Genomic DNA, 24,915 nt, shown 5'->3' with positions numbered 1-24,915 from the left:
GTCCTGGGGTCCGCGGGCCCGTGAGCGCGCTGCGCCCTGCCGCGGGGCGGGGGTTTTGCCTGCGCCCAGTGGGATCTGCGGGGCAAGCCGCCCACACCGGCCGCACACAACCGCGCCGCGCGTTTCTCCAGCACGCTCGGTAAGAATCCCCGGGAAGGCGTTGGCGACCACCGAAGCCCCCTCGAGACCCGCGGACCCCCTGTGCTCCTCCCTCCGTTGCAGAACTCCAAAGTCCTGGCCAAGAAGGAGCTGGCGTACGTGCCCATCATCGGCTGGATGTGGTACTTCACCGAGATGATCTTCTGCACGCGCAAGTGGGAGCAGGACCGGCGCACCGTGGCGGCCAGCCTCGCGCGCCTCCGCGACTACCCCGAGAAGTTCTTCGTGCGTACTCGCGGCCCCCGGGCGGTGGGACCCTGCCAGCCCCGGGGCCCCGTGAGCCGGCCACCGCCTCGCTTCCCCGGGACCCTGGCCCTGAACCCCTGACCCCGCCCACCCGTCCCGGGCCCCGGCTTTTCTCCCCCGAATAAAGAATTCAGAGGCAGGAGAAGTGGGGGTCAAGGCAACGTGTGTGGAAGGTGTCAGGCTCCGGGGACACTGAGGAAGGCCTCTCAGATGTTGGTGGGGTGGGCCTCCCAGCCGGCCGCACGAGGTCTTGCCCACCTGCTCCGTGGTGAGGATAAAGGGGGGGGGAGGAAGAGGAGGGGTGAGACGAGAGGAAGAGTGCAGACTTCTCAGGCTACGGAAGAGAGGAGGCGGCCCCCCCTCAGCCCCAGCGGAGGGAGGGGCGCATTGCCCCCGCACGGGTCTGCTCCGGGGCCGTCGGGTCGGGGCTCGTCCGAGCTCATCTCAGTCTCCCGGGGACCCCAGGAGGGGAAGGGGTGTCCCAGGCGGCCATCGTCCTTGTCGGCCTCTCCCCCGGTGTGTGACCTCGAGGCTCCGTGTGACCTCCTCCTCCCGCCTTGCAGTTCCTGATCCACTGCGAGGGGACGCGGTTCACGGAGAAGAAGCACCACATCAGCATGCAGGTGGCCCAGGCCAAGGGCCTGCCCAGCCTCAAGCACCACCTGCTGCCCCGCACCAAGGGCTTCGCCATCACCGTCAGGTGCCTGAGAGATGTAGGTAAGAACGCCGCGGCCCGGGCCTCCCCCGCCGGCCCGTGGCCCCCGCCAGCTGGGTTAGGGTCTCGAAGGGCCGGGGGACCGGGCAGGTCAGCGCCCCGCCGGGCCCCTCCCGATGCCCAGCCCGCGCCCACGGAGCCCTCTGTCGGGCGGTCCCGGTGTGACAGCGGGGCCCTCTGAGCCTGGCCACGGGGCTCACGGGGCGTGGGGGGCATTGCTCGCCCGTCTGTTGGACGGCTGACCCATCTGCCCCGAGCCCTAAACGACCATCCGTCAGCACGGAAGAAACGAGCGGCCACTGGCCTGTGGCTTCCTGGCGGGCAGCCCGGTTTTCTCTTTTCTCCTCCTGTTTCCTGTTGGACGTGTCTTCCTCCTTCCTCCGTGTGGCCTTCGTGTCCCGCATCCCCACCCTCGGCCCTGGGCTCTGGGGGGCGCTGGCCTCCCCATCCCGCCCAGTGTCCCGTCTCTGGAGTCTCTCAGCGCCAGGCAGACCTTCCCCGAGACTTGTGCTCCGGCCCGTGACGAGAGGCCAGGCCGCGTCCCGTCTGTAGGGCCGGGTCACACGCGGCTCCTGGCTCCCTGGCCTTGTGGGGTACAGGGCAAAAGCCCCCAAACTCTCCCACAGTTCAGTGCCACGGAGTTAGCTGAGGCTCCGAGGGTACGCCTGGGTGAGTTGTCTCCTGACGTGTTCTGGGGGGGTGGCATGGCCCCCCCTCTGCCCCAGTGCCGGAAGGGACCCCTGTCCTCCCCCCCCCGCCCCCCCCCCCCGGCAGAGACAGCACACCTGCCGATTCTGCTTGTGGTCAGGTAGCGGGTAGAAGAAACGGACGGCGATTTTCTCCTGTGTGAACCTTGGCTCCTTTGCACACGCTTGTGTGGTGGGTAGCGGCTGCACACGTCGGGGCGTCTGTGGAGGGCTGGCTCGCACAGATGAGCAGTGCACTGTGCCCTGCATGGCGTCCCCACGGCTGTCACTGTAGCCCCTGGGCGGCACAGGAACCGCCGGGAGGGAGGGCAGGGAGCCCGTCCACGCCCGCGCCACGGCCGGAGACCCACCCCAGCTGACTCTACACCTCCCCCCTGGCGGGAAGAGGCCCTCGGGGTCCACTCCTCGAGTCTCCCGTCACGCACCCCGATGTGCATGTCTCATCCGAGGCAGGTCCTGCAGCTGCAGCGGCGATTCCCCACCCACGGCAAGGCAGGCGCTGCGCTCAGCGCTGAATAGAACCACGGGCTGCAGAAAACGTCCCCAGCCTTGTTCCGGCTGATTGTGATTCTAATTCCTTACGGTCTTGCCAGACGAGATCTTATCCTAGGGTTAGAGCTGTCTTCTTTTTCTTCTAGAGGCAACGCTGCTCATAGAATGGCTCTGCCTCTGCAATCCAGACACGCTCTTAGATCACAAACTTTGGACTCATTTATCTGTCTGCCGTTGTTTAAAGCTGGCGTTGGTTGACCTTCACAGGCTCTGCCTATGAGAAAGTTGCAAACCGTTGTCATTATGGCCTGGATTCAGGCTTGCAGTATTGCTTTAGAGCTGCTCTGACCTTAGAAAATGCTGTCATCTGTTGCTAGGTGATACTGGGCTTTTCTCACCCCACAAATGATGCCTGTGCCTTGAGCGCACCGCACAATACAGAGAAGCACGAAGAAGAAATCTGCGCTCGCCCCGTGACGTTGTAGACACGTTAGTGACGTGAATGTGCAGGGTGTTTATCTACCAAACAGACTGGGCTCACCCGTGTACACTGCTTTGTGTTTGTCTTATTTTTGTAGTTCCAGCTGTATATGACTGTACACTCAATTTCAGAAATAATGAAAACCCAACACTGCTGGGAGTCCTAAACGGAAAGAAATACCATGCCGATTGCTATGTTAGGTAAGTGGGCGCCATGTGATTTGTAGAAAAAGCTCTCATTTCTAAGTAGATAAATCCCAAGTGACCCAGCGATCTCCGTGCAGGGGTGTGGCTAACGCCTTCTGGCTTGCAGTCTGTTTCGGGCTCCGCGTGCTTGTAGTCTGTGTTCCTATTAGGAAGTGAGAGGAGCATCCTAGGTCTGGGAATCATCGGAGGAAGCCCTTCTTCCCGCTGCTCCCTGATCCCCTTTTTCTATGCCAGGACTGAGGCTGAACTCAGGGCCTGGGACCTGTCCCTTATTTTTTTTTTTTCCTATTCAAGGCTGGTTTGGGCTACAAACTGTACTTTTGGCTTTGGGAGGCTACAGATAAGAGTCTCAGACTTTCCTGCCCAAGCTGGTTTTGAACTGTGTTCCTCTGAGCTCAGCTTCCTGAGTAGCCAAGATTACAGGTGTGAGCCGGCACTGGCTTCCCGTCTGCTTCTTATCACAGGCTCTGGGTGGACAAGGAGAGATTGCATTTCAGCCAGTCACCTGAGGATTGATTTTTTTTTTCTTTGCCAGTCCTGGGCCTTGAACTCGGGGCCTGAGCACTGTCCTTGGCTTCTTTTGCTTAAAGTTAGCACTCTACCACTTGAGCCACAGCGCCACTTCTGGCTGTTTTATATATATGTGGTGCTGAGGAATCAAACCCAGGGCTTCATGTATGCGAGGCAAGCACTCTACCACTAGGCCACATTCCCAGCCCTGAGGATTGAATATTAAAGTGATTTTTTATTGTGTGGGAAGATGAGTCCGCTCTAAAGAAATACACATGGGCAATAACGTACGTACTTTAGAAAGAAGCTTAGAAGGGATTGGAGAATGCGTTTGCAGTGTCTACTTCTGTGTTAGGTTGTTGGCTGAGATTTTATTGAAAACACTTCCACAAAATAGTAGGTACGTCCATTTCCCTCACCCACTTGTAGCTTATAGCAGGTCTGACTTGCACTATCCAGAATGTCACCAAGATTAATGACAGAATTGAAAGACACCGAAGACAGGACACCCCGAGCGCGATTTGCACACTCCAGTCGCTGTCTGGCGTGAGGATCCCGAGTGTGATTTGCACACTCTGGTCACTGTCTGGCGTGAGGATCCCGAGTGTGATTTGCACACTCCGGTTGCTGTCTGGCGTGAGGATCCCGAGTGTGATTTGCACACTCCGGTTGCTGTCTGGCGTGAGGATCCCGAGTGTGATTTGCACACTCCGGTTGCTGTCTGGCGTGAGGATCCCGAGTGTGATTTGCACACTCCGGTCGCTGTCTGGCGTGAGGATCCCTCCGAGCGGGCCCCGCAGCAGCAGTGTCTGTCTGAGCTGCGCCTCTTCCTCCCTGAAGCTCGGGCCGGGGGGCCGGGCTGCCCAGCCTCGCGCGTGCCGGGCCTCGGGGGCCGGGGCGGGGCCAGCAGCCCGCCCAGGATGCTAGCTTGCTCCTGGGAAGATGGCTCTGGGGACTGGCAGAGCAAGTCCACTCACCTCCTACCTGGCTTTCCTACCCACCCACCCCCAAAAAAATAGAAGCACTGCCATTATTACCGCCGCCTTTCCCCATGGCGCCGCCGCAGACCGCAGACAGGAGGGAAAAGAGAAGGAACGGATGGCTGTGTGGGAATGTGCGTGCACGATCCCGGCAAGGGCATGGCCTCAGAGGCAGCCTGAGCGCACAAGCACCACTGGGGGCCACGGCACCCTGCAGGAAGACACCCCCCCCCAATACGCTACCGCGTGTGGGCAGCTCCCAGACTTCATCCCGAGCCGAGCCGCAGACACAGTCCACATAAATGATGAGCCCCCAAGAGCCCCAGCCTGGGGATGGGGGGGGCGGCCCGACGTCTCCCCTCGCTCGTGCCCGTCCCAGAGCCAAGGTGGGATCTGGGGGTGGCTTCCGGGGTGCAGGGCGACTGGGAGCCCCAGATGTGTTGGTTTCGCCACGCCAACCCCGGTGTGCCAGGCCTCTGCTGCCCCCGAGTGAGAAGAGCGGCTGGGCGGGCCGCACCCAGCGGCAGCAGGAGCCCTGCGTGGCTGATGGACTGGCCGACGTGGGGATTCACGTGGATAGGTGTGTGTACGCGCACACGCGTGTGCACCAGTACTGAGCTTGAACTCAGCTCCCTTAGGGCTTTTGTTGCTTTTGGTGTTTTGCTCAAAGCTGGCACTCTACCACTGGAGCTGCAACTCCACTTGCAGCTTTCTGGTGATTACTTGGAGCCGAGTCTCACTGTCATGTCTGCCCGGTCCGGCTTCGGGCTGCGCCCCTCAGGTCTCGGCTTCTGAGTAGCGAGGATCACAGGCGTGCGCCTCGGTGCCTGCCGTCCTACGCACAGCTGCTGCGCATCGGCGAAGAAACAGCGCCGTCCTCTCCGGGGGAGGCGCACGTTGGGTTTGGGGGGCGGCTCTGAGGTGGACGACGGAAGAGGGCAGCACCCCAGCCCCCGGCGGCATCTCCCACGCGTGCCAGGGCCGAGACAGGCTTGCCATGCGCTAAAGGCCCCTCTGCACGGCCCCGGGGTCTTTGATGGCCGGAGCTGAGCACCGTGGGCCGCGGGCGGCCCCTCCTAGCTAGCGGCTCTTTGCCTTTGCAGGCGGATTCCCATGGAGGACATCCCGGAGGACGATGACCAGTGCTCCGCCTGGCTGCACAAGCTCTACCAAGAAAAGGTGGGTGCCCTCCTCCCGGGAGAGAGGGCGGCCAGCCGGCACGGAGCAGCCCCGGCCGCGCTTCCAGCCTCCGGCCCTTAGCAGTGACCGGAAGCCGCTGTAGCTATGGAGACGCTGGCCTGGCCCAGAAGCCGTGTAGAGCAAGCAGCACCCGCTCTTGAGGGGCCAGGCAGGCCTGCCAGAGCCCCTTACCTGCCCAGTCGGGGGCCGGCTCCCCGGAGCCGCTCCCGAGGGCCGTGCCCTGGCTGGCTTGTCTCCTCCGAAGGCGCCCACAGGGTCGGGGGGCCCTGCGTTTATTGTGTGGCGATCCTGGGGCTTGAACTCAGGGCCTGCCGCTGCTCTGGAGCCTTGTCACTCAAGGCCAGCGCTCTCCCACTTTGAGCCACAGCTCCACTTCCGGCTTTCTGGGGGTTCACTGCAGATGAGTCTCGTGGACTTCCCTGCACGGGCTGGCTTTGAACCGCCATCGGCAGATCTCAGCCTCCGGACGAGCTAGGACGATGGGAGCTAGCTCCCGTGCTGAGCACCCAGAGTACAGCACCTCCCTGGGGCGGGGCGGCTTCCTTTCACTCTCCTGCCAGCCTGGGGGATGGGGGGGGAGGCGTCGCTGTCTCGGGGCCCCGAGGGCGTGGGGTCTGAGGCCGCCGTCTCTGTGCCCCAGGATGCCTTTCAGGAGGAGTACTACAGGACAGGCTTCTTCCCCGAGACGCCCCGGGTGCCCCCGCGGCGGCCCTGGGCCCTGGTCAACTGGCTGTTCTGGGCCTCGCTGCTGCTCTACCCTTTCTTCCAGTTCCTGGTGAGCATGGTCAGCAGCGGCTCCTCCATGACGCTGGCCAGCCTGGTCATCGTCTTCTGCATGGGTGAGTGGCGAGCAGGAGGCGTCCGTCACGGGGCGGGCGGGGCCTCGAGGGGCACCCGGCCAATCACAGCCACGTCCCGCCCCAAAGGCCTGCCAGGGGCTCTGGGAGCTCCGCCCCCGAGCGGCCCTGCCCGCCTCGCTCGTGCGGGTGGATCCTCTGCGGCGAGGAGGCCGGGTTTGCGTTGTCCACGGCGGCTTTTACACTTCACCTCTGGCAGTGGCCCGCCGCCTCCGCGCCCCCAGGACGCCCCCCTCGGGCCCTGCCGCCCTCTCTCCCCTCGCGGCCCCCCACGCGGCTCCGGCTCCTCACTCACGCCCCGCCCTCCCCCCCCCCAGCCTCCGTCGGGGTGCGATGGATGATCGGAGTGACAGAGATCGACAAGGGCTCCGCCTACGGCAACATGGACAACAAACCGAAGCCGAGCGACTGACTGGGCCGCACCCGCTCCCCGGGGAGCTGAGGACGGTGGCCGCGGCGGGCCTCCTCGGCGGGCCGCGGTGGCCCAGGCCGGGCCGCGCGGGAATCACACCCCCTCCGGCCCGACGGGGGAGAAGATGCTCTTGAACCGTTTCCTCCCCCGAACCATGTAGCGGGTTCTGGCTTTCTTTTCACTTGCACACGTGTTTGTGCCCGTGTGTGTGTGCGTGACCGTGCGAAGGCTGTTTTCCGGCCGCAGGGCCGCTGGCGGGGCACAGGGGGACCGGTGTCCCCGTTCTCCTTCGGTGCTGAGTCTGTAACCGTGATTGCCGGAGACTGGAAAGCGCTTTAGATAAGACGACTAAATTATGCCTCCAGGAAAAATTAAAGTGTTGTCCGGGTCATGGTGCTGCGTTTACACGGAGGGGCACCGGAGGGGGAGGAGGCCGGGCCGCCGCCTGGGTGGATATGTGGACGCGTGGGAGGGCAGCCCCCAGTGGGGGGGAGGGCTGGGCCCGGGAGCGGCTTCGGCTCCCCGCCCCTCGCCCCCCCCCCCCCCCCCCCCGCAGCAGCAGCGTCTCCACAACCTGCCCGGCGCTCGGAAGAAGCCAGTGTTGAACATCGAGGAACCGGAGGTGACCAAGCCAGAGTGTGAGGCCCCGAGTTCGAGCCCCGGTACTGGTACCAAAAATATGAAATAAAAAAATAATTATTTGACCCTCAAAAACCCTAAAACACGGCATGAATGATCCGACATTTAAAAATACGCTAAAGCGAAGCCCCGCCATTCCGCAGCAACGCCTAAGACGGCCTCCCAGCTGCCGTGCCCCGCCAGCCCCGGTCCCTGGCGGCCGGCTGCCCGGGACGCGGCCACACCCCACGCCCCACAACGCCCGCGCCCTGCCTCCCGTCTCCCACCACTGGCTGGGGCCGCCCGGGGCATCGCCGGGATCGTGGGCAGGGCCTCGAGGACTGGGCCGGCAGAGAGGAGAAAGGACGCGGGGGGGGGGGGGGGGGGCTCTGGAGGGGCCCCGGGTGCTCAGCAGCGGGCGACACGGGCCTGAGACGAGCCGGGCACCCACTGCCCCGCCCACTGTGGCTGCCGTCGCAGACAGGGTCACCTGGCCCGTGGGAAGCGGTCGCCCGGGGCCACCGCAGGCCCCTCGAGTCGGCCTTCACGGTTGCCGTCACTCGGGGATGACCGGGGGGAGCCGCGGACTGCAGCGCTCTGCGGGGGGGGGGGGGGGGGGGTGGCGGCCACGCACCACTGAGGGACAGAACGCGTCCTGAGGGCCCAGCGCTCCGGCCGCCCACACGAGGCCTGCGGACGGCGCCCCCTGCGGGCCGGCCCGCCTCGGCGTCCGGGGACCCGCCAGCTGCGGCCTGACCCTCCCCACGCTGCGGCCGCCCTCCACCCTCTCACCGCAGCGGGGGCCCACGCCGACCGCCGGGCTGCTGCGCGGTGGGAAGGGGTCCAGCCACGCCCAGCGAGGGGGAGAGGGGCTGCTTCCCCCAGAAGCTCAGGCGTCACCCGGCAGAACCCCGATCGGCTACTTTGGTCCATTTCAGAAAGGTGATCCGAGGTCTTAAGAACATCGGCCTACGCCAAGGCTGGGACTCGAAGGGATCCCCACGTTTCTTTTGTTCCCCGAGTTGCTCGGTGGGAAACAGAGTCACACAGCGAGGCCGCTCGCGGGAGCCGCAGAGGCCGGAGCCAGGTCAGGGAGCGCGCGCCGCGCACTGGAGCAGAGGCGGCAGGTGTGGAGGGCACTGCCCCCCGGGAAGAAGGGTGCTCCGGTCCCAGTCCCGGCCCCACCACCAGCTCCCCTCCCCACTCCTGTCTGGCAGGCCCCTCTGCCAAGTTCTGGCTCCCGGGGGGGTGGGGGGGTCATGGTGGTTGTATTCTGAGAGACGGGGGCTGAGAACCAGTTTCTGTCTCCCGTTCTTGGTACAGTTCAGGCCAACTCTGCGGGGAGCCTGTGTGGAACCCTGGGTGGGGGAGAATCGAGAGCGCGCGGGGACGCTGCAGCCCCAAGGCAGGGGTTTCATGCACTTGTAGGAAGCGTGCCCACGAAGACGAGCCCGCCAAGGCTCCAACTGTGGGACACGGACGGAGACGCAGGGCCGAGCAGCCCAGGGGCTGGGTGGTTTCTGAGTCACACGATTTGCCACGGAGGAGAAAGCTCACGGAGGGTCACCCTGTCACCTCTGCCAAGAAAACCAACGTAGGTGGCCACACAGTACCGCCGGACTGTCGCCCTGCTGTGTCCTCCAGGTACATAGAGCAAAACGTCAAAGCGATGACTGTACACTTTAAAAACAGCACCGTTTCCCTGTCATAACCCCAATGATGACTGCGCAGCCCAAACGCCCAAGGTAGCACCGGCCCTGACCAGCAAGGCAGCTGGGCTCCCCTGCACCTTTCTTTTTTTTTTTTTTGTCAGTCATGGGGTTTGAACTCTGGGCCTGGGCGCTGTCCCTGACCTCGTCGGTTCAAGGCTTGTGCTCTACCACTTAAGCCACAGCGCCACTTGTGGTTTCCTGGTGGTTCAGTGGAGATGAGAGTCTCACAGACATTCCTGCCCAGGCTGGCTTTGAACCGCGATCCTCAGGTCTCAGCCTCCTGAGTAGCTAGGATGGCAGGCGTGAGCCACGGGCACCCGGCGATCCCCGGCGTCTTTATTGCTTATCTGGAAAGATGGCCACATTGGGGGGGGGGGGGGCGGGGGGGGAGGGCGTCTCGCCAGGACGTGGACCCAGCCTTCTCCGAAGCACCGTGCACCCCCACACGGGGCCGGGTGAGGAGGGGTGGGAAGTGCTGGCTCGGCGGGTGTCCTGGGGGGCAGGGCCGTCACCGGAGGGGAGCTCAGGGCCAGGGACCTGCACGGGCGGTGGTTCAGAGCACACGCGCCGAGGTGGACCACACGGCCTAGTCACCAGCCGGCCCGCAGCGCCCCTGCCCTCCCCACGGCGATCGGCAGAGCACCGCCGTCACGGGCGCAAGGCCCCTCGCGCTGTCCCGCCGGGGGCGCCCTCGGTCTCGCTTCACAAGCGAAGGCGAGTCCGGAGGGTCGCGTGGGGAGAATGAACCTGAGCCACTGCCATATCTGACACCAAGGGCAATGGGCGGAAGGGACGGAGCCACGCGGGTGCAGCTGGGGCTCGTGGGCCCGTGACCATCTGACTTCAGCTTTCAGCAAGCCCTGGGCTCCTGCAGGGAGACGAGGACATCCCACCCATAGGGCGTCTGGGTGTGGGCCAGAGCCCGGCACCTCGCTTTGTTCCAGGGTGTGCAGCCTGGGGCCCTTGCCCTTTCTGCCTCTGCCAGGCCATGGCTTGGGCGCAGGCCGCGGCGTAGTCTCCTTTGTCGGACCGGTCGTGAGTGACACGAAGCACGCCCTCCGTAGCCAGCTTGTCACGAGGCGGCGCCTCTCGCGGGCGGGGACGGGTTCTCCACGCACACGGACATGCAGCGTCCTCAACCGCCCCAGAGCTCGCTCCCTCCGCCGTGGGCTTTCCTGAGGTCCAATGAAGAAGCGCTTTAAAAAACAACCGTACAACCCCAGCAACCAAGTACCTCGCGCGCAGCTCTTCACGGTCCCGGGTGAGAGGCGCGGGGTCCCGGGCACGCCTTCCTCCGCCCCGCAGCCCGGGCAGCCTGACTCTCACGGCTGTGAAATGATCTAAGGGCACCCACGATAAAGCTACGTAGACCTCTGCAGTGTGTAGGAAGGCCTTGTAGCCTGAGTGGCTCTGGGTTTTATTGGGCGAGACACAGGTGCTACCCTAACACATAATGTCCCCTGAAGGTCTCCGTCCCACGTGGGGAGGTATTTGTGGCGTGGGTGCGAGGCCCCATTTCACAGAAGCCAGTGTGTGAACACACAGTGGGCGCCGCTAGTGACAACACCTACAGATCTCCGAAGTGCGTTAGACGCGTGATCCGCTTCCTTCCATTCCCAGCTGGCTGCAGCCAGGAAAGGGGTTCCGAGTGCCATTCTATACCCAGCCAATGATCTGAAAAGACGGCAGGAAGCTTGTAGGGCAATCTTTAAAGAAATTTGATAGCAGAAGGAAATAAAGTCTAGCGTCACTAACATAATTTGGCTACATAGACTGCATCAACTTACATTCTGAAAGGCAGGCTTTCTTATCAAGAGCTCCCTCCGCGCTGTGCACACTGACCGAGCTCCGACAGGTCTAGACTGAAAAATAGTCGGAGCCCCAACATGTGGCAGCCAGGTGCGAGCTTCTGTCCAGTAAGCTGGCTCGCTGCCAGGAGCTACCTGACAGCGTGAGTGACGGCATTAGCATAGAAGTCACCTGACAGCGTGAGTGACGGCATTAGCATAGAAGTCACCTGACAGCGTGAGTGACAGCAGTAGAAGGCACCTGACAGCGTGAGTGACAGCAGTAGAAGGCACCTGACAGCGTGAGTGACAGCAGTAGAAGGCACCTGACAGCGTGAGTGACGGCATTAGCATAGAAGTCACCCGACAGCATGAGTGACAGCAGTAGAAGGCACCTGACAGCGTGAGTGACGGCATTAGCAGTAGAAGGCACCTGACAGCGTGAGTGATGGCATTAGCATAGAAGTCACCTGACAGCGTGAGTGACAGCAGTAGAAGGCACCTGACAGCGTGAGTGACAGCAGTAGAAGGCACCTGACAGCGTGAGTGACAGCAGTAGAAGGCACCTGACAGCGTGAGTGACGGCATTAGCATAGAAGGCACCTGACAGCGTGAGTGACAGCAGTAGAAGGCATCTGACAGCGTGAGTGACGGCATTAGCAGTAGAAGGCACCCGACAGCGTGAGTGTTGGATGAGCCGGCGGCGCGGAGACCCGGTGCCCCCGGGCCAGGCCTGGCTGCGGTGGCGGGGGATGGCCAGTGCAGGGCCAGCCTCGCGTCCGCCGCCGGCTCGGCATCCTCTGGGAACCAGTAAGGCACAGCAGAACTCAGCTTTTCCTAAAATAAACCATTTATTGAAAAAAGAACTTGTCTTGAATTTCACTAACCGGCCTTTTGCATGATAAACCTGCAGCCTGCCAACAATAACAAAAGGTTTCACAGTCAGTGCACGTGAGAAACAGGAGATGGAGACGCAGTCCAGGACACCGATGACACGAACGTCGTGTGAACCCAGGGAGCTTAAACACACTACACGAGGTCGCGGCTCTCAGTCACGAGAGGAGCGGAGACGGAGGCGCTGGTCCATGTACAGTAGTAATGGCACTTGACATGCAGCCTCTCACCCTGCAGACGCCCCCGCCCCAAGGGCCCCGCGATGCTGGCCCTGTGCGCTCTTCAGTCCCGGAGGTTACAGGGCTGTGCTGCTTCCCAGCGTCTTCATGTAAATATTACATACAGTAGTGACGGGCCGCCAGGCCGCGCGCGCCCCGGCCACGGGTCCACACACTCCCCGGCTGTGGGAGCGATGGGCTCCGAGTCCACGCTCCGGGGCCACGGATGCGCGCTCTAGTCCCCACGGGCCCCAGCACAGAGCACTGGTTCTCCGGTCCACACTCCCCGGCCAGGGTTGGGTGAGCTTCACTCTTCATCTGTGCAAACCTGAGGGAGACAGGGAAGCGCACACTGAGCCCCTGCAGCGGGCGCGGGCGCAGTCTGGGCTCCGGGCGGGCTCGCCGTGGTACCCGCTGGACAAGGCCTCGGGCAGGGCGCGGCAGGAGGGCCGGAGGGCGTCTTTCTCGCCTTGATGGAAGGGGCTTGATGCCCCTCCCCCAGCCCTGGGGAATGCGGCCCTGCTACCCCCTCTGGATTGGAATCCGGAGAAACCGGTTGGGCAGATAGCCCCCAACCCAACCTGCTAGCCAGCCCGGCGCCTACCAGCCCCGCCCTGGTTCGGCCGGCTCAGAGTGACATTAGCCCTTGGAGGTCAGGTGACAGCTCTTGGCCTATCGGAATCCTGGCCAACCCCCTTCCTTCCGAATCATCTCCCCTTGTCCTCTCAATAAAGTCAGTTCGCTCTCAGAAGCCAACTCCGTGGTCTATGTACGCTAGCTCCCAGGGAAGGATAGCGGCCACATTACCACGTAGGTCACGCGCGCGCCAGGCCGGACCGAACCCCCACGTCTCACTCTAATTTACCTGCTGGTCGGGAGTTGGGGGAGAGGACGTTACGGAGGGCAGGAAGAGAGAAGAAAGAGTCCGAGCCGGGAGGGGAGAAAAAACCCCAACAGGCCGGGAGCAGTGCCTCGGGAGGCCTGGGCAGAGCTCGGAAGCTGCTTTCCAGGGCACAATGTCAGGGCAGTGGACGCTGACCACTGCAGGCCTGGATCGCGGGGCCCCTGCATTCTCCGGGCCTCGTCCCCGGCAGCACGATCGAAACCAGCCCTGGAGCTGAGCCCACGGCTCTCGAGACAGCCAGCTCCCAGTGCTCAAGTGCCCACCCGCAGCCCCAGCAGATGCCCACACACTTCAACGTGCCCCAGGCCCCCTCAACCAGCTGCCCCCCGCCCCAGCGCCCGGCCGGGCACCCCAGGAGGCCGCCTCGGGCCTCGCCACCTGCTGCCGCGGGAACAGCCTTCCTAGGAGGCTGCCCTGTCCTGTGCGCTGACGGCGGCCGCAGGTTCCTTCCTTCCCTGGCGCCGCCTCTGCTCCGCTCCCTCAGGTTCTCACCCGGGCGCAGCCCCTCTAGACCGGAGCCTCCCCTCGCCCTGCCATTCCTGCCCCCTCCTGCCGGGCTCCCTGCCGCAGGCGAGGCACCCCACGGTAGAGAAAGCCACACCAGGCAGCAGCCCAGCTCAGCAGCCGCCCATGTGCGTACACGCGCACGCACACACACCACGGTAGAGAAAGCCACACCAGGCAGGAGCCCAGCTCAGCAGCCGCCCATGTGCGTACACGCGCACGCACACACACCACGGTAGAGAAAGCCACACCAGGCAGGAGCCCAGCTCAGCAGCCGCCCATGTGCGTACACGCGCACGCACACACACCACGGTAGAGAAAGCCACACCAGGCAGGAGCCCAGCTCAGCAGCTGCCCGTGCATGCACGCGCGCACACACACACACACACACACGCGCACACACACACACCCCAGGGCCCGGAGCACGCCTTCAGCCATCCTTCAAACCACGGAGCTGCTGCACACATGCACGCGCACACACACGCACGCACACACACACCCAGGGCCCGGAGCACGCCTTCAGCCATCTTCAAACCACGGAGCTGCTGCACACATGCACGCGCACACACACGCACACACACGCACGCACACACACACCCCAGGGCCCGGAGCACGCCTTCAGCCATCCTTCAAACCACGGAGCTGCTGCACACATGCACGCGCACACACACGCACCCACACACACCCAGGGCCCGGAGCACGCCTTCAGCCATCCTTCAAACCACGGAGCTGCTGCCCGTCCGCGTCTAACGTCCTACCGCAGTACAGTCAGCTGAACCTCAACCGACAGCGTCCAAGTGAAAAACAACCCTGGCGTCGGGCACGCCGTCGCTTCCCATTGCACATCTCGGTCCCCAAACTTCCTTAAGAGCCAAATGCAGAGCAGAACTTAGATACTGAAGCACAAAGAAGACTGGCTCGGAAGGGTGCCAAACCTTCACAAACGAGTGGTCGAGGAGCTGGCTGGCCGTCCACCTCAGCTTCGGGTCGCTCTCCAGGCAGTGCGACAGGAAGTCCTTCCCTTCGGGGCTCAGGCGCTCGGGGATTGGTGGCTTATGCCCCATGCCCACTTTATACATAATCTGAAAGTTGTGTTCATATTCATGCCAAGGCCTCTACAAAACAGAGAAAAAAGGAGGTTTTAACCTGAACATGGCCATAAGAAACACAAGTGCCTGATTTCTTTTTAGATGTCACAAAGAATTGTTGACAATAGATCGGCAATTCTTCAGTCAGGAAAGGCTAAAGAATTTTAGGCTAATGCCACAAGGTCTCTATCACAACTATTACCTCTCTCACTGGGTCAAGAAAGCGGTAGAAGACTTCAAGCTCTACTATAGAGCCATCATAACAAAAACTGCCTGGTGTTGGTATAAAAACAGACCTGAAGACCAATGGAATAGAAGACCCAGAAATAAAGCCGCATTGTTATAGTCAACTGATATTCGACAAAGGAGCTAAAGACATACAATGGAAAAAGCATAGCCTCTTCAACTACTGGTGCTGGGAAAACTGGGCAGCCACATGTAGAAAACTCAAAGTAGACCCTAGCCTATCACCATACACCAAGATCAACTCAAAATGGATTAAGGACCTCAACATCAGACCTGAATCCTTGAAACTACTGAAGGACAGAGTAGGAAAGACACTAGAACTTATAGGCACAGGAAGGAACTTCCTGAATAGAGTCCCAGGGGCACAGATAGGGGAGAGACTCGACAAATGGGACTACTACAAATTAAAAAGTTTCTGCACAGCTAAGGACATAGCCACCAAACTAGAAAGACAGCCAACAAGATGGGAAAGGATCTTTACCAGCACAGCAACAGACAAAGGCCTAATATCCGTCATCTACAGAGAACTCAAAAAACTAACCCCCTCCAAGCCCAGTAAACCAATTAGGAAATGGGCAAAGGAGCTAAAGAGAGACTTCACAAGAGAAGAGATAAAAATGGCAAAGAAACATATGAGGAAATGTTTAACATCTCTGGTAGTAAAGGAAATGCAAATAAAAACAACCCTGAGATACCACCTCAGTCCAGTTAGAATGGCCTGTACTCTGAACTCAGCCAACAACAAATGCTGGAGGGGATGCGGGGAGAGAGGAACCCTTCTTTACTGTGGGTGGGAGTGCAAATTAGTACAACCACTTTGAAGAACAATATGGAGGTTCCTCAAAAAGCTCAATATAGACCTACCCTATGACCCAGCCATACCACTCCTAGGCATCTATCCTGAACAACTGGTCTCAGGATATCAAAAAGACACCTGCACTTCCATGTTTATCGCTGCACAATTCACTATAGTCAAAATATGGAAACAACCCAGATGCCCCACTACAGATGAATGGATCAAAAACATGTGGTAGCTATACACAATGGAGTAATACATAGCAATTAGAAATGATAAAATAATGGCATTCGCAGGGAAATGGTCAGAACTTGAACAAATAATATTGAGCGAGACAAGCCTAGAACAAAAAGAACAAAGGGGCATGGTTTCCTTGATATATGACTGTTTGGGGTGGGGGGGAGACAGTAGAGATCAGGTCTACAAAACAAAAAACTTTTTGTCAAATGGTATTTCCACAGGTTTGGGTTAGCGACCTTACATTATGTACGTAAAACCAAACAACTACTAAACATGAAAAGGTCTAGAATAGACCTATCAGTGGATCACAATAGCTCAACAGCTATGTACATATGATCATATAAGACGAGGATAAGTAAAAAAAAAAAAAAAACTCCAAGAGAAGGACACAGGAGGATTCTATGGTTGGCGTTACATTTAAAGTTCTAGGTAAATTTCCTTTGGCATACGCTACATGGGTACTGTATATGATTTTGGTGCAATGGGTATTGTATATATGCCTACCTGATCTAGGGAAGGGAAAGAAAAACGAGGATGTAAGATATAACAAGAAATGTACTCACTGCCTTATTATGTAACTACCCCTTTTGCACAATACCTTGTCAATAAATTTTAATTTAAAAAAAAAAGGTGAAAAAAAAAGCGGTAGAGACAACCTATTAGTGAACAGCTGGAACTGTGTTGTAACAATGTAATGTGGCCAGTGGCCAGTACAGTCTGCCTACTCCATTGTCCAGCACCACAGAGAAGCCATCGTCATACAACTAAGAGACGTAATACAGAAAAAACGATGTAAATATGCTACTCAAGCATTTAACGTTCAACAGCTCCCTCACTGGGATGCTTAACGTGCTAACTTGCTTGAACGTGAACTGCTATTAGTGTACTGCTTTTCTTCAGGATGCGTAGGAGCGGTGAGACTCGCGGGACCAGCAAGGCTGGGCGGCTGCTAGTGTGTCTGCTGTTGCCCGGTGGCCGCCAGCCCCCCGGGTACGACCGCTCCCTGAGGCCCCCACAGGCAGGCACAACAGTCACTGTCCGGCTTCACCCCTGGCTGAGCACATTTTCAACAGCCGGGAGGTAGCTGGACCATGTTGCTGGTTTCCCAGTAGCGTGTGCAAGGTGAGCGAGCCTTTCCGAGGCATCTCTGTGGGCCTGCGCTCCACCTGGTCCCTCTCTCCCCAGCAACCTCTCTTTCTGCCTCTACAATGCTGCCTGCCATTCAGCATCAGAAAGATGGGAGCCGATAGCGGGCAGCCTTCCTCCCTCGCCACGCACACTGGAGCCCCCCGTGTCTATGAGGAGGGGCAGCTCGTTTCTTTCCATCACTGGGTAATATTCCTTTGTATGGAAGTTGCACAGCCTGCTTGTTTCTCTACTGAAGGAAGCACCGAGGTTCCCAAGTCCTGGCGTTTATGAAGAAAGCTGCTCTGGGCATGCGTGAGCCGATTTAGGGTAGGCGAGTGTTTGGGCTTCATCTCTCTCTCAGTAACTGCTTCTTGCTTCTGTTTTAATTGGAAGTTTACACATCTTGAACTTTACTCGTAAGAGTTCTTTATGGTATATAACTTATAAATACCTATTTCCTACTTTTCCACTTTTCTCACCTTCATTGTTGTTCTTGATTTTAATTTCTAATATGTTGCTGTCAGAGCCCCCAACGTTTCTTTCAGGTGGGGGCTGCACTCACCTTGCCAGTCACCATTTCTATGACCACACACCCCAGACTCCAGATGTCCGCCGCACGCCCATGGCCTTCTCCTTTTGCACGAGTGATGACCTCAGGTGCCATGTATGCTGTCAAGGTCACAGATAGGGTGACAGAAATGGGTTATCAATGCAGCACTACGCCCCGACAGTACAACACCGGAACACTCTTTCCCTGAGCTGCACGCATAAGCCCACCTGATCTGGGGTTGGCAACATGTAACCCGGGATGGTTAAAGCAAGCAAACATTTTAGAAACCCAAAACTCAAATTCCTGCACACATGCTGCCCCACTCGCTTGATAGGGAGTCTCCAGCAGCGCACGCGCCCTCAGCTACGGTGACATGACTGGGATCGGGGAGTGTCCCCGCCCGAGCTGTGGAAACCGGCCTCCAGAGCCAATGGCACCGACAGGAAGGCCAAGGTGAATGCGCTTCACTGAAGCGGTCAGGCAAAAACGGTGGATTTTTAAAGAGGTGCTGTGTCTTTGGAGGAAATTGGGGGAAAAGAAGCGCGCGTTTCGGTACAGCACTGCACTCCGTCGGCGGCACGGGCACAGGCGCTGCTCTCGGGCAGCCCAAAGGTCACGTGACCTGGGGACACGTTGCTAATCCACCTGCTGAACACAACTTTCATAGACTTCTTTCAGATGTTCAAATTTTCAGATATACTGCATCCACAATGAGAATAGCAAATTCAACTTGCATAGTAGGATAAAAAATGTATGACAGCAAATCATTAAAAGCAGTTACCGCTTAGCCAGAATGCTCTTTCAGTTAGGACAGTTGAAATAACAAAAAGAGTCTTGGGGAAGGAAAGTGGCTTTCTTCCCACTTCTAGCTTTGAATGAGAACCTGAACTCCTCCATGCACAGGCACCTGCCCTCGAGCGGAGGCTGGCGCACGGAGGAAGCCGCCCTCCTGGGACTCCAGAGCCTTTACACGCAGCAGGGCCGCACTGACGGGAGGGGCGGGGCCGTGCCAGTGTGCCAGGCCAGCCCCCACCTGCCGTGCCTGGTGCTCTAGGACAGGCCAGTGGAGCCCCCACCTGCCGTGCCCGGTGCCCCCCCGGACAGGCCAGCGGAGCCCCCACCTGCCGTGCCTGGTGTTCGAGGACAGGCCAGTGAAGCCGTGCCCAGTGCCCCCTGACAGGCCAGCGGAGCCATGCCCAGTGCCCCCCGACAGGCCAGCGGAGCCATGCCCAGTGCCCCCCGACAGGCCAGCGGAGCCGTGCCCAGTGCTCCCCGACAGGCCAGCGGAGCCGTGCCCAGTGCTCCCCGACAGGCCAGCGGAGCCGTGCCCAGTGCTCCCCGACAGGCCAGCGGAGCCGTGCCCAGTGCCCCCGACAGGCCAGCGGAGCCGTGCCCAGTGCTCCCCGACAGGCCAGCGGAGCCGTGCCCAGTGCCCCCCGACAGGCCAGCGGAGCCGTGCCCAGTGCCCCCCGACAGGCCAGCGGAGCCGTGCCCAGTGCCCCCCGACAGGCCAGCGGAGCCGTGCCCAGTGCCCCCCGACAGGCCAGCGGAGCCGTGCCCAGTGCTCCCCGACAGGCCAGCGGAGCCGTGCCCAGTGCTCCCCTGACAGGCCAGCGGAGCCGTGCCCAGTGCTCCCCTGACAGGCCAGCGGAGCCGTGCCCAGTGCTCCCCGACAGGCCAGCGGAGCCGTGCCCGGTGTCCCCAGACCTGCCAGCGGAGCCGTGCCCGGTGTCCCCAGACAAGCCAGCGGAGCCGTGCCCGGTGTCCCCAGACAAGCCAGCGGAGCCGTGCCCGGTGTCCCCAGACCTGCCAGCGGAGCCACCCACCTGCCGTGCCCAGGGTGCTGTTCACTTCTCCCGGCATGGTCTGGGCGTTGTTTTTCAGCTTCACCGAGCATCCAAAATCCCCCAGTTTGATCAGTCCCGATGAAGTAAGGAAGATGTTGGCACCTGAAAGAAATAAGCCGTCAGCAAGCAGCCTCGGAGACTCCACGCTGCCTGAGGAAGACTGTGTGGATCTGAGCGACCGGAAACCTCACTCACCCATCACAGAAGGCCTCGCGGGCCCGATCCACAGACCTGAACAACACAGAGCAGTGGAACCTCTCATCAGGGTAAGCAGATATGCCCGACAACTTCTGACCTGAACAACAGGCATCAACCCTGACAGGGAAACCTCAGATAGAGTGGGCGCCAGCAGCTCACGCCTGTGTCCTAGCTACTCAGGAGGCTGAGATCTGAGGACTGCAGCTCAAAGCCAGCCTAGGAGGGAAAGTTTATGGGACTCTTACCTCTAATTTACTACCAAAAAGCTGGCGGTGAAGCTGTGGCTCAAGCAGTAGAGCACCAGCCTTGCATGGAAAAAGCCCCGGGGAGAACACCCGGGGAGTTCAAAGCGCCTCGGGGACAGTCATGGGGTTATACACTAGACTCGCGCTTGTGGGTGTGCCCAGCAGGGCCGCTGAGCACCACCCGCAGTTTCCACAGGAGGAAGCGGCCCATGGACAGGAGCCCCCACGGCAACCCGTGGGCCTCAGTGGGCCACTCCAGAGCCTTCTCCGGGCTGGGCTCTCGGCCAGCAGGATGATGAGCCTTTGACAAGGACAAGCACAGACAGCAGGGAGCTGTGCCGACTCACGCACTCAGACGCCCTTCATGTTGAGGGTGCAACATCAAGACACCACTTGGCAACAGTGCACAGGCCCGGCGCAGAGTGTACGGCAGAACGGCTACAGACGGGCAAGGCCATGGCTTGATAAGGAGCCACCTCAGCAAATGCCCAGAATGACCCTGACAGCAAAGCCGTGGGGCAGACAGGCAGGCAGCCCACAAGACTAGCACAGGCAAAGTGATGGGGGGCGAGCTACACTGCAGAGCGCGAAGAATTCTTGAGACCAAAGCAGTTTCTGGCATGATCCAGAACAGCCCACCAGACTGGATCTGGTCCTTGAAGTCAGGCTAACTCCCGAGTAAAGGTGTTTAGGTTAACCTATCCCACCGAATGGAACTTAAAGACCAATTAGGGACAAAGTGACTCTTCTGTTTTAAGTGTCTCCTGGACTCCCCCAGAGGCCGGGGCCAGGGTGTGGTTAAATCCAATGCCACAGTAATGGTTCCGAGACAGAAGCTCTCGGCTCCTCCCCTCTAGCCAGGAGAGAAAAGCACCCGGCTGTCCGCACCACAGGACTACATGGCCCCTGGAGGCTCTCCAAAGGCAGAGCTGATCCCCGGTCCCTCCACACGTGGACAGCACTCCCCCCACACACACACCAAGACCTGCGCAGGAAGGAGCTTGCTTGCTCTTGGGAGGAAAGGGCCTGTGGGAACGAGCGTGCGAGAAGCCCTTGCTCTGTGCGTACGCGGGCCTCGGCCGGGTTACCTTTAATGTCGCGGTGGACGATGCCGTGCTCGTGGAGGACGTTGATGGCGACGGTGATCTGCTTTGAGTACAACCGGATGACGTGCTCCTGAAGCCCCAGCCGCGACACCTCCTCCAGCGTGCCCTCGTCACAGTACTCCATGAAGATGTACATCTCCTCCTGTGGGGAGAGGCAGCCCTTGCTCCCGGCTCTCCCTACACTGCGGCCCGGTGAGGAGGCAGCCTCCTTCCCGACGGGTACTGTGACGGCCGTCCTGAGTGGGATGCGTGGCCAGGTCTGCCTCCCTGCACGGGGCGTGGCCAGGTCTGCCTCCCTGCACGGGGCGTGGCCGGGTCGGCCTCCCAGCACGGGGCGTGGCCAGGTCTGCCTCCCTGCACGGGGCGTGGCCGGGTCGGCCTCCCAGCATGGGGCGTGGCCAGGTCTGCCTCCCTGCACGGGGCGTGGCCGGGTCGGCCTCCCAGCATGGGGTGTGCCAGGTCTGCCTCCCTGCACGGGGCGTGGCCGGGTCGGCCTCCCAGCATGGGGTGTGCCAGGTCTGCCTCCCTGCACGGGGCGTGGCCGGGTCGGCCTCCCTGCACGGGGCATGGCCAGGTCTGCCTCCCTGCACGGGGCGTGGCCAGGTCTGCCTCCCAGCATGGGGCGTGGCCAGGTCTGCCTCTGCACAGCCATCCGCCTGCCTCCTGTGGGCAGGACAGTCTCAGACCCTCCAAATCACAGCGAACAAACTAGAGACATCCTGAGACGAAGTCTGCCCCGAAGTCTCAGTCAGGGACCCACAGGCTGTCCTTGTATGTATGTTATGAAGAGCTAAAACACATCCTCTGCAAATCTATTTGTGAAACCATGAAACACAACACCGACGGCGCCTGGAAACTGGCTCCACACCTCCACACCGTCACCCTCTCGCAGGGAGTGGGGGAATGCAAGAATAGTCAGCATCATTTAGTGGCGCAGTGTAAGTGAAGAAAAGCCAGCGAGGTACTGCTGGCTCAGGCCTGTAATCCTACTCATGAGACTGAGATCTGAGGATCCCGGGTCAAAGCCAGCCAGGGCAGGAAATCCCATGAGACTCTACCTCCACTTAACCACCAGAAAATTGGAAATGTGGCTCAAAGTGGTAGAGTGCTGGCGTTGAGTGAAAAAGCTCAGGGACGGTGCCCGGGCCCTGAGTTCAAGCCCCCTGACCACCAACACCACCAACAAAACACCGAGAAGAGCAGCATGGCAGGGGCACGGATAATAACCTTCCAGCCAGCAGGACAGGCCTCGGGGGCTTTCCAGTGTCGGTGAACGACTACAGCCTACAACTTACATTTCAGGAAGAACTCCTCTAGTTCAGAGAGAAGGCAGAAATGATGCAACTCATGGAGATTTCCTGACAATTGGGCAAAGCTACTGTGCTCTGAAATGAGAAGACCTGTGATGTAGAACAGGCTCCACTCAGCTCTTTCTGACCCTCACACATGACAGTGTGATTAAAGGCGGCTTACTCTATGAAGCTCCACACCAAAGTACCGGACTAGGTTGGGATGCTTGAGGCCTTCGAATATTTTCAATTCATCCGCGGTTTCCTTGATAGTCTTATGGTCATTGGGCTGGAATCGAATCTGTGAAAACAACATTGCTGGTTAGTATGGGCCCGGTCCCAGCCTGCAAGTCAGAGCACCTCAGCGCGGGCACTGCGCAGCTGTCCGAGGCCTTCTCACTGTCCAGGCCCTCGAGACCAGGGCCAGTGCATCTGTGACTTCACCTCTAGACTCTTCCTAACGTGTTTTAAGAACACTAAGCAGGCTCTCTTTGCGTACTAGCTGACGATGAGCAACAGGCTCGCTATCACACTGCACACTCAATCACCCGGGCACCGAGCTCAGCGGCGCCCGCTGGCTCTGAGGATACAGCCAGGGGAGATCTGGTCTGCCCCAACAGCGCCTTCCGGCTCCACATGCAAATGCCCCAGTGGCACCTGTGCCCGGCACTCCACCAAGCCCTGTGTGCTCACCCACACCACCAAGAAGGCGACTGTGGTTACCAAAATGAATGTAACCGCGAGGGCTGAATTCCAAATCACAAAAAAGTGAGGTGACACGCTAATTCTCTTGACTAATCATTCCTCATTACCCGCGTCCATCACAACATCCCGCACGGCCTTAATGAGGACCCAGAGGACGCCGGGTGAAGGAGGACGTGCTGCTGCAGCCAGGAACAGCTGGAAAGCCACCCTGCCCGGCCCCCAGGCCTCTCCCCTGTGGGGCCCGCAGTGCCCGCGGCGGCGTCCTGACTCTTCTGCTCTTGCCCGCTCTGGCGACTCTGCTGAAGCTGATCGCTAACGAACCCCCACAGAAGCCTGCTCCCCGTGGCGCCGCTCCTCTCGGCTTTGTCTCCCGCACCTCCGTAGGCCACTTCTTATACCTGGGTCACGCCAGAATTTCCTACGCTCACTACAGCTGCCAAGGCCTTTACTTCCCATGTCATCTCGGAGAACGGCAGGGCCAGTCCTGAATGAAGGCTGAAACGTGGGACTCCGGCCTAGCAACTCCCAGGAGGGAGCTCAGCTGCATGCCCAAGACCCGCAGTGCCCTCGGCGCCCCGGCACGGAGCCGACTCACCTCCTTCATGGCCATCAGCTCCCCGGTGTCAACGCTGATGCAAGTGTACACCTTCCCATACTGCCCTTCCCCTGCGAACAAAGACAGCCTGAGCCATTTTAGGTGTCTATAATCAGCTCTACTGTAGTTCTTGTTTGTAAGAAACAAAGTAATTCTCAATGTTGCCAAATATCTGAGGTCTGCATACCTCCCATCTATAATTATCTTTAAATGGGTAAGAATTAGCTTTAAAGAGTCCCACAAGAGGCAGGAAGGTGAGCCCTCCTGCTCCTCGTGGCTCCTGGGCTGGGCTGGGCTGCCCTGGGGTCCCCGTGCAGGGCCAGGAGCATGGGGCGGAGCTCTCCCGCCACTCCTTCCAGGGAGAACAACGACTAACCGCTGAGGAGCCCTGGACTGCTCCCGTGTTCCTCGGCTGCACGTGGCGCTAAGGCACCCCAGGTTCCTGAGGTCCGGAGCGTCCTCCTTCATGACAGTCTGTGTCCCTCAGGCCTGAATGCTTGAGGTAAATGGGGGAGGACCCCATCTATCCCTCCCTCTACCCAGGTTATGATACAAGGAATGAAGCAGGTAATATTTTAGAAAAAGAAAATCATCGTCTTGATTTATGTCAAGATTCTCATATATAGAAAAGAACAAATAGCTAGTACCCACTGACAACTTCTGGAATTTTAAAAGGAAACTATTCAATGGAATGAACTACATAAATTGTTTTTCTAGCTGGGCCTGATGGCCTATGCCTGTAATGTCAGCTGCCTGAGAGGTAGGAGAGGAAGACAGGGGTTCAAGGCCAGCTGAGCACATTAGTGAGACCCTGTCTCAAAGTCAGTTGGAAGTGGTGGTTCATATCTCTAGCTGGAGATATCTGGGAGGATGAGATGGGAGGACCATGAACTGAGGCCAGCCAGAGACCCTGTCTAGAGAACAGAACAAAGGCTGTGGGAACAGGGCTGGTGTGACAGGGCGCCTCGCTGGCGGGCACAAGGCCTTGGGTGTGAACCCTGGTGTGCCACAACAAAACGAGGCAGAACTGAGCACCTGTGGCTCACGCCTGTAACCCTAGCTACTCAGGAGGCTGAGATCTGAGGATCACAGTCCGGACCCAACCCCGTAGACAAATCTGGGGGACTCTTATCTCCAACAACCTAGAAAAATGCTGGAAGTGGAGGTGTGGCTCATGTCATTAGTGCAAAAGCAAGTGAGAGCATCAGATCCAGACTTCACTTTTCTACAATTTCATTAGCATCTACAAAAACATATGTTGTACCCTTACTGTGTCTAAA

The 24,915-nt window shown here is 59.6% G+C and overlaps 2 protein-coding genes across 7 annotated transcripts in view; one reads left to right on the top strand and one right to left on the bottom strand.

The window, feature by feature from the left end:
• The window catches only part of Agpat4 (1-acylglycerol-3-phosphate O-acyltransferase 4), a 76,584-nt gene extending 69,233 nt beyond the window's left edge, over positions 1-7,351 (top strand). Inside the window, exons 4-9 of the mRNA XM_048354409.1 lie at positions 223-384; positions 969-1,122; positions 2,898-3,000; positions 5,600-5,675; positions 6,337-6,535; positions 6,871-7,351. Of these exons, the coding sequence (XP_048210366.1) occupies positions 223-384; positions 969-1,122; positions 2,898-3,000; positions 5,600-5,675; positions 6,337-6,535; positions 6,871-6,965 (789 nt within the window). The 3' untranslated portion in view covers positions 6,966-7,351. The remainder of the gene's footprint in view (positions 1-222; positions 385-968; positions 1,123-2,897; positions 3,001-5,599; positions 5,676-6,336; positions 6,536-6,870) is intronic.
• A 4,458-nt stretch (positions 7,352-11,809) lies between these two features.
• Positions 11,810-24,915, bottom strand: part of Map3k4 (mitogen-activated protein kinase kinase kinase 4) — a 79,075-nt gene continuing 65,969 nt past the window's right edge. For 5 of the 6 annotated variants that reach the window (XM_048354404.1, XM_048354402.1, XM_048354405.1 and 2 more), the window contains 7 exons: positions 23,636-23,706; positions 22,520-22,636; positions 21,029-21,188; positions 19,477-19,599; positions 17,663-17,769; positions 14,538-14,717; positions 11,810-12,522 (listed from right to left, as the gene is read on the bottom strand). In XM_048354404.1, coding sequence (XP_048210361.1) covers positions 12,502-12,522; positions 14,538-14,717; positions 17,663-17,769; positions 19,477-19,599; positions 21,029-21,188; positions 22,520-22,636; positions 23,636-23,706 — 779 coding nt within the window. In that variant the 3' untranslated portion in view covers positions 11,810-12,501. Of the gene's footprint in view, positions 12,523-14,537; positions 14,718-17,662; positions 17,770-19,476; positions 19,600-20,549; positions 20,705-20,991; positions 21,189-22,519; positions 22,637-23,635; positions 23,707-24,915 lie in introns of those variants that run through there. The other variant, XM_048354407.1, reaches the window with a different exon arrangement.

This window comes from Perognathus longimembris, chromosome 9 (assembly GCF_023159225.1).
Source record: "Perognathus longimembris pacificus isolate PPM17 chromosome 9, ASM2315922v1, whole genome shotgun sequence".
Lineage (NCBI taxonomy): Eukaryota > Metazoa > Chordata > Mammalia > Rodentia > Heteromyidae > Perognathus > Perognathus longimembris.
This window is presented reverse-complemented; position numbering and strand designations above follow the sequence as displayed.